This window comes from Gopherus evgoodei, chromosome 9, assembly GCF_007399415.2.
Source record: "Gopherus evgoodei ecotype Sinaloan lineage chromosome 9, rGopEvg1_v1.p, whole genome shotgun sequence".
NCBI lineage: Eukaryota > Metazoa > Chordata > Testudines > Testudinidae > Gopherus > Gopherus evgoodei.
This window is the reverse complement of record NC_044330.1, coordinates 82,473,661-82,486,329: the sequence shown is the minus strand read 5'-3', so window position 1 is coordinate 82,486,329 and position 12,669 is coordinate 82,473,661. Positions and strand designations below refer to the sequence as shown.

Below are 12,669 nucleotides of genomic sequence, written 5' to 3'. Positions count from 1 at the left end.
TAAATTAATTATATAGTTATCCTTTATTCTGAAACATTCAAAACTGATCTGATAATACCTACCAGTCATTTCCTCCCTAGTTACAGCTGAAAGGTAAGCTATACTTTATTTTTCCTTGTCAACTTTGTTTTCCATAAAATTTCCCTTTTTTTACTTAAATACCACCACCACATTATCTAAACAATAAATACTTTATCCAAAGTGAATACATTCTGCTTTACAGTCTTCTCTATGACACCGCCTCAACGATCTCAGATTTAGATTGACAAAATCAAATATTTACAGAGAGTATTTATAAAAGATGTTTTACCCAGGAGAATATTTTAATCAAGTTTCCACACTGAAAATAGGTTAAAATATAGTTTGACAATGAGTTTTCCAAAGACCAATTAATTTTTCCTTCATAAAATTACTTCTGAACTTGGTCACTAACATTTTCCACGCCTTCTCTGAGGATGAGAAGCCTATAATTTTCCTAGACACATTCAACCTACTTAAATTTTTGCTTTATAATCAAATAGATATAATGTATTGACTGTTGTATCTGACTGTTTGAAAGAGATAAAGCCTCTGGTTGTAGTTGGCGTCAATCTTATTTCTGAAGACAAAACCCTTGTGCGTTACATTTTATATTGAAAATATCTTTATAATCCATTCTTTGTACAGCAATAAAATTAAAAATAGCCTTAAGCTTTAAGTTAATTCTCAGTTTGTTTTTACAACTGTGGTGTTTGGCTCTATGGCTTGTAACCGCTTCTCTTTGGAGGAGCTGCAGCAGAAAGGATGGGGACAGCAAGTTAAGCAAACACCGGCAATATTTATTACAACCTTTTGATAAGATGTGCAGGGACAGGAAATGTTGTCAAGTTAACACTACCACAGCTGTAAAGTAAATACAGGCCCTCCAAAAGGCTTCTATGTTACTACCAAAACAAAACTCTAGAAGCCTTATACACTAATTTCCTAGCCTTTGACATAATATTGATCAAATAAGTTAAATCTTAAAGGATAAAACACGCACATTTAACCCGGGATTAACAAACAATGTTTTAGTCAGTTCAAAATGAAGACATGTCAGATTTTTGCCTACCTGTGCTGCTAAGTGTCATGACAAAAGTCGTTCTAATTAACAGCCCAATGGACTACACACAATATTTTAAGTGCCTGGCTTGTCTGTATGCAGAGGCTACTCAATTTAAAACCTGAGGGAGCTCACTGAGGATTATCTGTCCTGTTTTCTACTTTGTGTTTGCCTTTTTCACCCTATTGTAAAGATTAACAATGTTAGAACTATTGACAAAGGGATAGAAAATGAGACAGAAAATATCTTAATACCACCATATAAATCCTTGGTATGCCCACAGCTTGAATACTGTGTCCAGTTCTGGTTGCCTCATCTCAAGAAGGATATAGTGGAACAGAAGGACAATAAAGATGATCAGGAACGGCTTCCATACGAGGGGAGTTAGGGCTGTTCACTTTAGAAAAGAGGTAACTAAGGGTGGGGAACTGACAGATGTCTATAAAATCATGAATGATGTGGATAAAGTGAATAGAAAATTGTTATTTAGGCTGTCTCACAACATAAAAACCAGAGATCACCTGATGAAGTTAGCAGGCAGAAGGTTTAATACAAACAAGAGGAAGCACCTTTTAACACAACGCACAATTAACCTGTGGAATGCTCTGCCATGGGATGTTGTGATGGCCAAAAAGTATAACTGGATTCAAAAAAAGAACTGGCTAAGTTCATGGAGGATAGGTCCATCCATGACTATTAGCCAAATCATCAGAGATGCAACCCCATGTGTCTGACTGCTAGAAGCCAGGAGTACATCAATCCAACTGCCCTGTTCTGTACACTCCTCCTGAAGCTTTGGTACTATCCACTGTCAGATAGCATAAGGGGTCGATGGACCATTGATCCGATCCAATATTGTAGTTATGTAACGTAATACAGAAAAACCTCACTACATTAAAAAACTAAGTGAGTTTACTTTGTATATTGGTGGGTTTTATATGGACATTTAATTTTTGCCTCCTTTAAAGAATGATGGAAAGCAAAAAGGCTTCAGGGATTATTTACTGCTGATGTTAGTCAAGAATTAAAAACACACAGACAGATTTAACTAATTTTTACTTCAAACAATGAGCTATAATTTTCCTTAAGATAAATGGCATCACATCCAACTAATCTTACATTCTCGAAACCCTGCCAATTCATTCAGGAACAGGATGGCTGGGGGACAATTTAAACCATGTATTATAGTCAAGTTTTGCTTGTGTTTCAACCTATATCTCAAACTACATTTTCAGTGGGTTATAGGAGCAGAGTGTACATAGCCTAACCACAAGACAATGCTAGGTTTACGATGGCTAAACCACAGGGATCCTAAACACTATCTATATAAAATGGTTTAAACAGTTAAATCCCTAATGTCTGCCATGTGGCATATTAGGAAGGCAGAAAAACCACAGCAGAATGCATTAGAGTGCTCTCCCAGCTGCACCCCTCACACATTGTGCAGTAACCCACCGTGAACCTCTCATTTCTTAAAAGGCATAATGGATTTACAGACTCTTGCTGTATAACATAAGTAAGATTATTAGAATTTGATTTTTTTTAAAAGAGTTTTGGATAATATCGATGTTTATTTTTAAACATTAATTTTTATCCATTTAAATTTTCACAGTTTGCACAAGATTATGGGTTTTATGCATTCCTCCCTCCCCATTTTATTGATGTACATTTTCACAGTTATAGGAAACTGAAGGTGGAAGCAATACGGGACATTGAAAATATTTAAAAAAAGATTCAAAAAAGTTAAAGATGTAAACCATTTATAGCCATTAAAACAAATAGTCTACATCACAAGTCAATATCCTTAAATTAAACTCAAGTTCAAGGAGATTTCTTACTTTGTCTAATTGTAAATTTAAATAATCATCTGTTCAAGTATTTTTTCATTAGTTTGAGAGTGTATGAATAACATCGACATTTACTGATTAAAACCTAATCATTCCAAGCCTAAATATAAGATACGCAGATGCTGGTGTAGGTTGTCTCAAGGTATTTGGGTGGCCCATCCAATGGCATGATCTACTTCTCTGGTTAAGTGTCTTTATTTGGTGATGGTGGTTTTGAGTGTGTTACAGTTTTCCCAGACTTTCTCCTCAGAGCACACTCTGTGGTCTCTGAATGCCTGGCTGTAGATATCAGATTTCTTAGTGTGTTTGTTGTGGTAAGTGGATCTATGAAGGTAGGTATGGTGATCGGTGGGTTTCTTATATATAGTTGTCTGTAGGGTTCCATTACTGAAGCTGATTGTGATGTCCAGGAAGTTGTTGCTAGTTTGGGAGTGTTCCAGAGAGAGTTTAATGGATGGATGGTGGTTGCTGAAGTTGTGGTGGGACGTGAAGTTATCTGTCCAGAGGATGAAAACATCATCAACGTATCTCAGCTACATCATTGGTTTTATGATCCATTACAGAAAGTAATTTAGAGATTTAATTGTTAATTGTAACAAGCATTGTTTTGATTAGTTGACTATTAATGATTTAAACAAATTTCAACCATGGCCTGTTCAGATGTAAGGTGTGTGTGGGGGGGAAGTCATTCCTATGCTATGGCTAGTTTCATATGCATAGCAGTTTGGATGCTGAAGTGTAGGTAAACCTTCTGGCAGATGATGACAACTGAGTTAGAGATTGGCCTGGGCTACAAAGTTTGCCTCTGAATTTAAAGTTTGAGGTGGTGTTCTTTTGAAGAAATTATCCTATAAATAAAGAGAACTGTGGGCTCATAGGTCACAGCTGAAACTGAAATCAGTAACGAGTAATTCAAACAGTAACTTTACAACAACCTCTCCACAACACTGTATGCTAATATTTGAGGAAGCATACAGAAAGGTATCACCAAACTTATAGAATTAGCTACAGAAAATTCTTCATTCTCAAAAGAAGTCCAGACACGTAGGACTTTGGAAATACCTAATTGCCTTCCGTTAACAGTCATTCTGCCAAATGCTGCAACAGCCCGACACTGTGACACGTTATTTTAACGTATGTGTGTAAAATGGCATATTGTCTAACATTTTCAGAAGTGCAATCATTCCTGCAGCTCAAAGTGAAAGCGCATTGCAAAATTAGTTGTTTAAGTGAATTTAGAACTTTAACACAGTTAAAAGAATTTTCCCCAATGAGGGACTTTGTCCAACTCTACACTCTCTAGATGGATGATGTCTGCCCTCTTAAGCCTTCCACGCAGAGGGAATGAATAGCAGGATTCTAAAACCCCAAGTCCTGACAACACAAGTCTGTGAAGCACTATCTAAGTAGTATAATCTGCTCTCATTTGCATCAATTATTATGGGAAAGGGAAGAAGATAATGTTCAGAGAACAACTATAACATGTTAAAATATTAGCTTAAGATTCTTGGCAGGATACAGCACTCAGTTTTCCCATTCACTTTTCAAAGCAAGTGGCTGCCAGGAACAGTCTACACAGAGAGACAAGATTATGACAGTATTCAGGATTAAACTAAACTGTTTTCTATACACCAAGTGCTTTCAGGAACCTGGGAAAATCCATGCAGCAGGTCCCACAAGGAGACACGTCTCTGTAGGGTCCAATCACTGCAGACCAGACTTAACTAGCGTTCTGCCTCTTGCCTAGCCCATTTTAAGACACACCAGCTGCTGCTGGAATAAACACTAGTTTTGCGACATTATCCAAAAAACATTTTCTTCCCAAATATAGTGCAGATGCTAAATAAGTCACTGCTAAAGCATCTCTGTCTGAGAATCTATTCTTGAGGTTCGCCCACCTAATGGCTATGATATACAAGCATGCCAGATCTTAAGTCAGACTGTCAGCAAGTCCTCCAAAATGGACAAATGGAATGAAACTTCCATTAGTTTCAGGTACTATGGGTACCTACACCAGTGAGAAGCAGAGAGGAAGTTCCCCAATGATCTGATTATCTTTTTTATAACTCTGTAGATCAAGTTAAAACTCCAGCTGGATGAAGCTCTTGAACCTACCAGAGTTCTTTATTTTCCTGATGGCTTGCTGCTGCATGAAGACTCTGGGTTGAGGAAAATGGTTGCCACAAATTAGGGAAGACAACAGCAACTACAGCTTTTATAGCAGTAGGGTTTTTCTCAGCACCCGGCCCCACCTTTCTTTTTGCCTTAGGGATCACTACATAATTTAAGACATGACGCTGGACTGCTTTAAAACCAACAATGATGGCATCTCTGTTTTACGCAGGTTTAGGATTCCTGTAGGAAATTGCTGTGCAAGCTGTGCCTTTGGCTCCTCTTCTCCATTTACACCCTTTTGGGGTGATCTTATCCACTGAGAGCTTCAACTACAAACTTGGTGTTGATAACTCACATCTGCCTTCCCTCTATCCAATCCCATCTCTCTGCTTCCTTCTGAATAGCTTGCTGTCAACTTGAACCTGACATGGCGCAAATGGAACAAGTTATTCCTCCTCCAAAACATTTCCCACTCTCTCCTATTCACTACTGCTGAAACAACCACCATCCTAAAAATCACATAAGTCACAGAGTTGGGTAATTATCTTTGACTCTTCTATTCTTCATAGTCAGGCTGTGTTCAAATCATGTCAATCATTTCTTCCTTTCAGCACCTTCAAGATCCCTCTCTTCCCTTTTCAGACAACAAATGATCTCATCTAGGTCCTCAGCATCTTTCACTTTAATTACTGCAACCTCCCTTTCTTGGTGGTCTTCTGGACACCCAAATTGGTCACCAACTTCAATTTACTATTTCCCTAGTGTAACATGATGCATCAGCCATTTGAACATACTCTCAGCTGATGAGTGTCTAGAAAGAGGGATTTCACCTTGCTAAAATGCTAGGTAGACTAGTTGATATGCTTTGTAGCTTTTGTTTATTGTGTGATATAAACTCTCTTTTAAAATTTCCCCAAATCCACACCCGCTATTTAAATTCTGCTGGTAAAAGTACAAAGTATAACATATTCCTTTGCGTATTCCTTCTCTGAATACTTTCTAGTTTATCAGTATCTTTAAAATAATGAGATGTCCGGAACCTAATACAATGTTTTTCAGCGTGATCATGCTAGAAGTGTACAGAGACTATAATCTCTGGGTCACGTAACACTTCCTTTTTGTATTTAGTACAATGCAGTAACCTTTAGAATACCATATCCAATTGCAAACTCACTTCTAGTTAACTTACACTTTACCAAGCTGAATATCATTTTTTGCCCAAAGTTCTAATCTCATTAAGCACTTGTGTTATTCTTATGTCCTCACTGATATTATGATCTCCTTCCAAATTATCATGAACAATTTTCATTAATGTGCTATGAACTCCTTTATGTAGATTAATGAAGATATTAAATATTGCCAACCTAACTGATCCTTGCTATATCTTACCATACCTCTGTCAAACATAATTATTTCTTTACGGTACTGCAGCCAATTTCTAATCCATACTGGAATTTATATTTAGAATAGTTTGTTATAATCAAAGATTTTGTGAATTATCAAATGTTTTATTAAATCCAAATACACTTTTCTTTGATCCATTAATTTTGTAATTCTATAACAAAGCAATCAAGTGCGTCTAGTGAAAAATATTCTCTCTAAGCTTTACTGCTTATTTTCATGGTGCTATCACCTTCTAGATTTAGTGATTTTTTTCTGGTCTCCATATTTGCGTCAGAAGTTAGACTGAAGACAGCAACAGAAAAAACTCTTCTGATTTTGAGTATCAGTATTACACTTACTTTCCTTCCATTTCCTGTTAATACCCCAATTTTCAAGGTGTTTTCAAACAAGAATTATCAGTACTACAAGCACAATTTCTCTACTTGTTCTATAAAGCACATAGCCCAGTTATGGGCAGTTTTGAAATACACTTCACTCCAATTAGCTTGTTAGGCAAGTACTGCCATAGCAGGCAAAGTCTAAACTGACGGTTATGCATTATACTTTTACAGGTGTACTTGCCTGTTGTATGCTGTCCCCATTAACCATATGAGGTAGAAGTGGCACTTCATTCATTATAGGCGTGGCTTCTAATGGAGGCGGCTGGTCGGCCATCATGGCTAAAATGACCATTCATTGACAGTGTCGCACATCAACCACCTGCTGAAATGAAAATACAGAATCAAGATCAGGGAGCTATTTTTATTTTAATAACTTTCTTACTAGCCTCATTTTTATAGAAGTTTGCCCTTCATATGAGGTGTCTAGCAAACTTTGAAAAGAAAAATATAGCAACGTCGATTCTCTTCAGAAGAAAATTTTTTTTATATTAATTGGTTCTTTAACTTACACCATTCAAACCAACTTACTGACATTTGAAAGTCCCAAGAACAAAAAGAAATAAGACTTCCTTACTCCACAAAAAAGCAATTATCCCAAAGATGTTAAAGTCATTTCAATTTGAGACAAAAGTTTACTACAAGAGCCACTTTAAAAATCACTGCAACTTAAAAAAAAATGCACATTTTATTGGTAATGCCAAGGATATTTAGCAGTTTTGAATCTGGAGCAATATTTATTGTGTGTATCTGCAGGCCCACTACATTACAGACACACAAAAAGCCCAAAACATTTTCTTGAGCATGATGCTAAGGAACAGACTCGTGCCATACTTCTGCAAGTAAGTTCTTGAAATTCATTATATGCATCTTTAAACTGAAACAGCACTATCAAGGAGGAATCAGAAGTAAATAACCAACTAGGACCCTGTGTGTAATACAGTTTCACAACCATGTCAATTACTGCATAAAAAGGTGTGTTATTTTAAAAAATTGCTGAATTTTTACACTCCAGAAACTAAGCTTCAATAGAAAGAATTAAGTTTCTAAGCCTCCAGTGTAGCTCACAGGGTGGTACAAACCTCTAAGAGTTTTTACAATGCAGTTGCTTGTTATCAATAGAAATGTCCGCCACACATTGAAAAAGTAAAGTTTAGGGACAGCATAAAATAAATCAAAATGTTAGTATCAAAATTAACAGCAAGAAAGACTACTGACTGGACTGAGGGCTGGTCTACACTACGGGGGAAAATCGATCTTAGACACGCAACTTCAGCTACATGAATAACGTAGCTGAAGTCGAAGTATCTAAGATCTAATTACTCACCGTCCTCACGGCGCGGGATCGATGTCCGTGGCTCCCCCTGTCGATTCCGCAACTCCGTTTGGGTTGGTGGAGTTACGGAATCAATATAAGTGCATACGGGGATCAATATATCGCGTCTAGATGAGATGCGATATATCGATCCCCGAGCAATCGATTGCTACCCACCGATACGGCGGGTAGTGAAGACGTACCCTGAGACGGCCACACTGGAGAAGGAAAGAGGAGTGCTGCGCAGTTCTGGGGTCTCTACTATATATTTATACGGTCTAATGTGCTGCACAGGATACAGGCTACAGGAAACGCTGTATTATATTTAGCTGATATTTCTTTCTCCCTCTCCATCTTCTATAATTTAGACAGATTACTACAATGCAGCCTTGAGTATTTCAGTTTGTTAAATTAGTAATCTTGCATAGGCTGAGTTAACTCAGTGTATAATAGTAAAATGTCTTTTAGTTTGCTGCATTGCACTCCATATCGGGAAAAAATGATTCCTGTGATTATTTCAGCACTTAATGATGCATTTACACCATGGTAGCAATGGTAGGAGCACTAACAGAGTGACTGATGTAGTCTGTTACAATGCCATCTAACCCTGTTCAGAGTAGCTGTACAGCGAAGATGGGAGAAATCCCTGAAATCCTTGGTGCATATAAGGTCAAAAGAGACCTATAGCATTTAACTGAAAAACATTCCCTCACTCAGAAGAAGTTCTCATGATAACTGACATTATAGTAGTTTTAGTTCAAAGCTACTGTAACTTCTCACAGCACAGTATTATGAAATATCAAACAGTACCAAACACAAATAAATAATGTAACTGGACACCAAACATCTTTTAGCTTTGCTTTTAGCAAAGGAATTTTAAGAGAACAAATGGGACTGCACAGGTGTGAGGGCAGAAATTGTCCCACAAAGTTTATTTTAAGCATGCCAACATTAGTAAGTTACTTGCATCCTGAATAAAATAATCATTCACTAAGTGATATTTTTGATTTGCTGCAAACAAAATGTACTGATATCTGACTGCATATAATTATTCCACCTAAAATAACTGTATTGTAATGTTGCCACTAGCACACCTTAAAGTAAGAAAGTCATATGGCTTTCACTGTACAATTCCTGTTTTTAGTGGTTTAAAGCTAAAATCATGAAAATTATCCATAGCATGAATTTAGTATACATGAGTCATCCAAAATTTTGCATGACTGTCTTTGATCTAAGAAATCAGTCATATCAGAAGATGGAAATAATACTTAACAGCTAAGAAAACACCCTTATGGAAACAGCATTCAAATAATTAATAAAAATATCAAATTGTTAAAATAGGTATAAAAATTACCCTAACACCTGCAACTTCAAATATTTAAAGTTTCTATCCTAGTTTCAAACGTCTAACAAAATAATGTATCCTGGGGAATACTGCAACCTCAAGGAAATTTCAGATATAAATACTACTATGTTGTGGCAGCCTTAATTCAGAATGCTCTTATGTCTGAAGGTATGCTTCTATTGACAATTTTTAAATGCTACATTGTTGTAGCATGAAAGTAATCAGCATAGTAAAATACTAGTTTTCAGCCTTAGCTCACCCATGTTCTGTGGTGTCCCAAATCAATTTTTCTGATTATATACTGTATATAGCAGGGGTATCAAACACACAGCCCGCATGTGACCCATGGAGTTATTTGCTGCGGCCTGCCAAGCTCCCCCCCAACCCGAGTTATTTCCTGCAGTCACCAAGCTCCCCTCACCTTCCACCTACCGCCCCCCCTCCCCCCAGTGCGCACGTCCCCGCTCCTCTGCCTACCTCCAGGTGCTTCCCGTCGCCAAGCTTAGCACTTTCCAGGAGGGAGGGGGAAGTAGCAGGGAGCCACGTGCTCAGGGGAAGAGGCGGAAATTTGGGGAAGGGGTTGGAATAGGGGCAGGGAGCGGGCAGAGTTGAGATGGGGACATAGCCGACTTTAGGCCGATTCGCCTGATTACCCTGAATCGGGCTCCATGTCTAAGGGGCCCCGCACTGGTGCCTTTTTAATTTTTACTCACCCGGCAGTGTTCCGAGGGTCTTTGGCGGCAGGCCCTTCACTCGCTCCAGGTCTTCGGTGGCATTTCAGTGACGGGTCCTTGAGTGCTGTGGAAGACCCAGAGCGAGTGAAGAACCAGCTGCCGAAGTGCTGCCGAAGACCTGGAGCGCTGCCAAGTGAGTACGAATCAGGCCTCACACTTGTTAAAGCCAGCTCTGGGTGGGGACTTTGGGGAAGGGGTTGAAATGGGGTGGGGAGTCAGTGATGCGACTCTAGTCCTCATGTGGCCCTCGTGGTCATTTGGAGTTTGAGATCCCTGGTATATAGTAAAAATTCACAGCCCTATCATTTCTTCTATTACAGTGGTTTCTAGAGGCACCAGTTATAATCAAGGCCCTAAATGCTGCAAATTTGTATTTCTAGCATTAACAGTTTGGAACAAAGGTTACTCTAGGGAAAGAACACAATCCAGAACAGGAAAAGAACAGGTTAAAATATATTTAGATAAGTTAGATGTATGCAAGTGGGCAGGTCTGATGAAATTTGTCCTAGGGTACTTCAGGAACCAGGGAAAGCAATCTTGGAACTGTTAGCAATTATCTTCAAAAACTTATGGGAATAGTTAAGGTCCCAGAGTACTGCTGATCCGTATGTTTAGATTTGACAGATTGGTGGTGAAACTTCCTCTTAAGTGCAGGTGTGTATATCCATAGTGAGCAGAGGGTAGCCCTGAAATCCTTCAAGGTATGGAGGGACTCATTTGTCTTCTATTGAAGAGGTGCAATTAATCGAAGGGGAGGTCCTCGATGGTATTCTGGATCTCCCTAGGGAACCCTGATGTACAGAGCCATGACTCTCTGAGCATGACTAATCTAATGCTAAACAAGAAAACTACTAAAATTATTTACAAACTAGATGATTCTTATTTAGTAAAATGAAGCCAAAGCTACGGACACTAAAGATTCTGACCCAGACCACATGGTGGCAGAAGGAACTGGAGAGGCAGTCTGTCTGCCCTGTTCTTATCCCCTCAGTCAGATGCATGTGAGCCAGGGTGCATGCACAGACCAATGGACAATGCTTTCAAAGTTCAGTGGCTCTAAGCACATGATGTGCACCAACAGGGACCATCACTCAAAAGAAGAAACTTTACTTTCCAAAACTTCAGCCCCATTTGTCATTGGTGGGATATGCTATTTTAACAAAATTTATTAAACGAGCCTAGCTTAGTCTGTTGGCCAATACTGCAAGGAAATAGGCTTGGAAAAGCTATATGCACTGAATAAATCCATATGCCACCCTTTTACTATTAATAAAAGATGAACTAATACACAAATTCCAAAATTCTGATTTAGGTCAACCTGAAAAAGGGAACTAATTCCATCTGAACGCATCACGGATTGTGCTATTTTGTAATTTTCTGAGTTGCAAAAGCATTGTGACAGTCTGTATCCCTAAATTCACCCTTTTTACACCAAAACTATAATGGATTTTGTACAAAGTATGCCTTGTGAGGAATCATTTGAAGACTTGATGCGCTGATCATTATTGTTCTGACAAAAACAGGTGTGGCAACACTGCACATAAAAGTATAAGATAACATTGAGATATATTCCAAGTTTAGAAAAGCATGCACAAACCAGTTCCTCAAAAACAAAATGCACAATGACACTACTGCCAGGTGTCAACATAATCAAATGGACTATCGCCTGGTTAAGCAGCCATTCTTTGGCAGAAGAAGGGTGTAACTGAGAAATTTACATTTTGGCATTAGAACAGCTGGAGTTTCCCATGCAAACAGTCTGTGTGTCATGAACCTCAGCTGGAGATGATTTTCAAAGAGGAAAATAATTACAAAAGATGATAACAGGGAAACCAAATCCTCTCTCCCTTTATGTCTACTCACAGTAACCACAATACAGTATATAGGAAACAGGTTGGGGAGAGATCCTGGTTGAAAGATTCAGCCAGTAAAACTGCTAGAACATGTGGTAAGATAGACTTTCACTTTGAATTCACTTAGCTTGTTAAGTTAGATATTAGTTTGCCTTTTACTTCTTTGCAACCAATTCTGACTTTAAGTAATTACAAGTAATGAGGCATTAGTCTGTCTTTCCGTAGTTAATAAACTTGTTTTATCTAAACCACTGTGTGTTTGAATTGAAGTTGATTGGGAAACTCCATTTGAGATAAGGTTTGTGCAGATCGTTTTCTCTTAATTAAATACTGGATTTTTAATGAGCTTGTATTGTCCAGAAGGGTAATGAGCAGTACAAGCACCACATTTCTGGGGAGAAGTCTGGGACAGGGAATTTGCTCTGTACTGTAATATAATTTAGGAGTGGCTGGGTAGAGCCCTCAAATACCAGCACTGGGAGTAATTTACATGCTAGAGACTGTGAGAGCAGACAAGGAGTGGCTGCTCTCATAGCAAAGCAGTGTAAAAGGCATCCCCCATTTTGGAAAACTGAGGAGATAGTTGTTCGACAGTCCA

At 38.3% G+C, this 12,669-nt stretch overlaps 1 protein-coding gene across 2 annotated transcripts in view; it reads right to left on the bottom strand.

Moving 5' to 3' along the window:
- Nucleotides 1–12,669, bottom strand: part of LOC115657179 (fibronectin type-III domain-containing protein 3A-like) — an 88,858-nt gene that overhangs the window by 53,937 nt on the left and 22,252 nt on the right. Inside the window, exon 2 of one of the 2 annotated variants that reach the window (XM_030574592.1) lies at nucleotides 7,009–7,149. In XM_030574592.1, the coding sequence (XP_030430452.1) occupies nucleotides 7,009–7,119 (111 nt within the window). In that variant the 5' untranslated portion in view covers nucleotides 7,120–7,149. The remainder of the gene's footprint in view (nucleotides 1–7,008; nucleotides 7,150–12,669) is intronic. The other variant, XM_030574593.1, reaches the window with a different exon arrangement.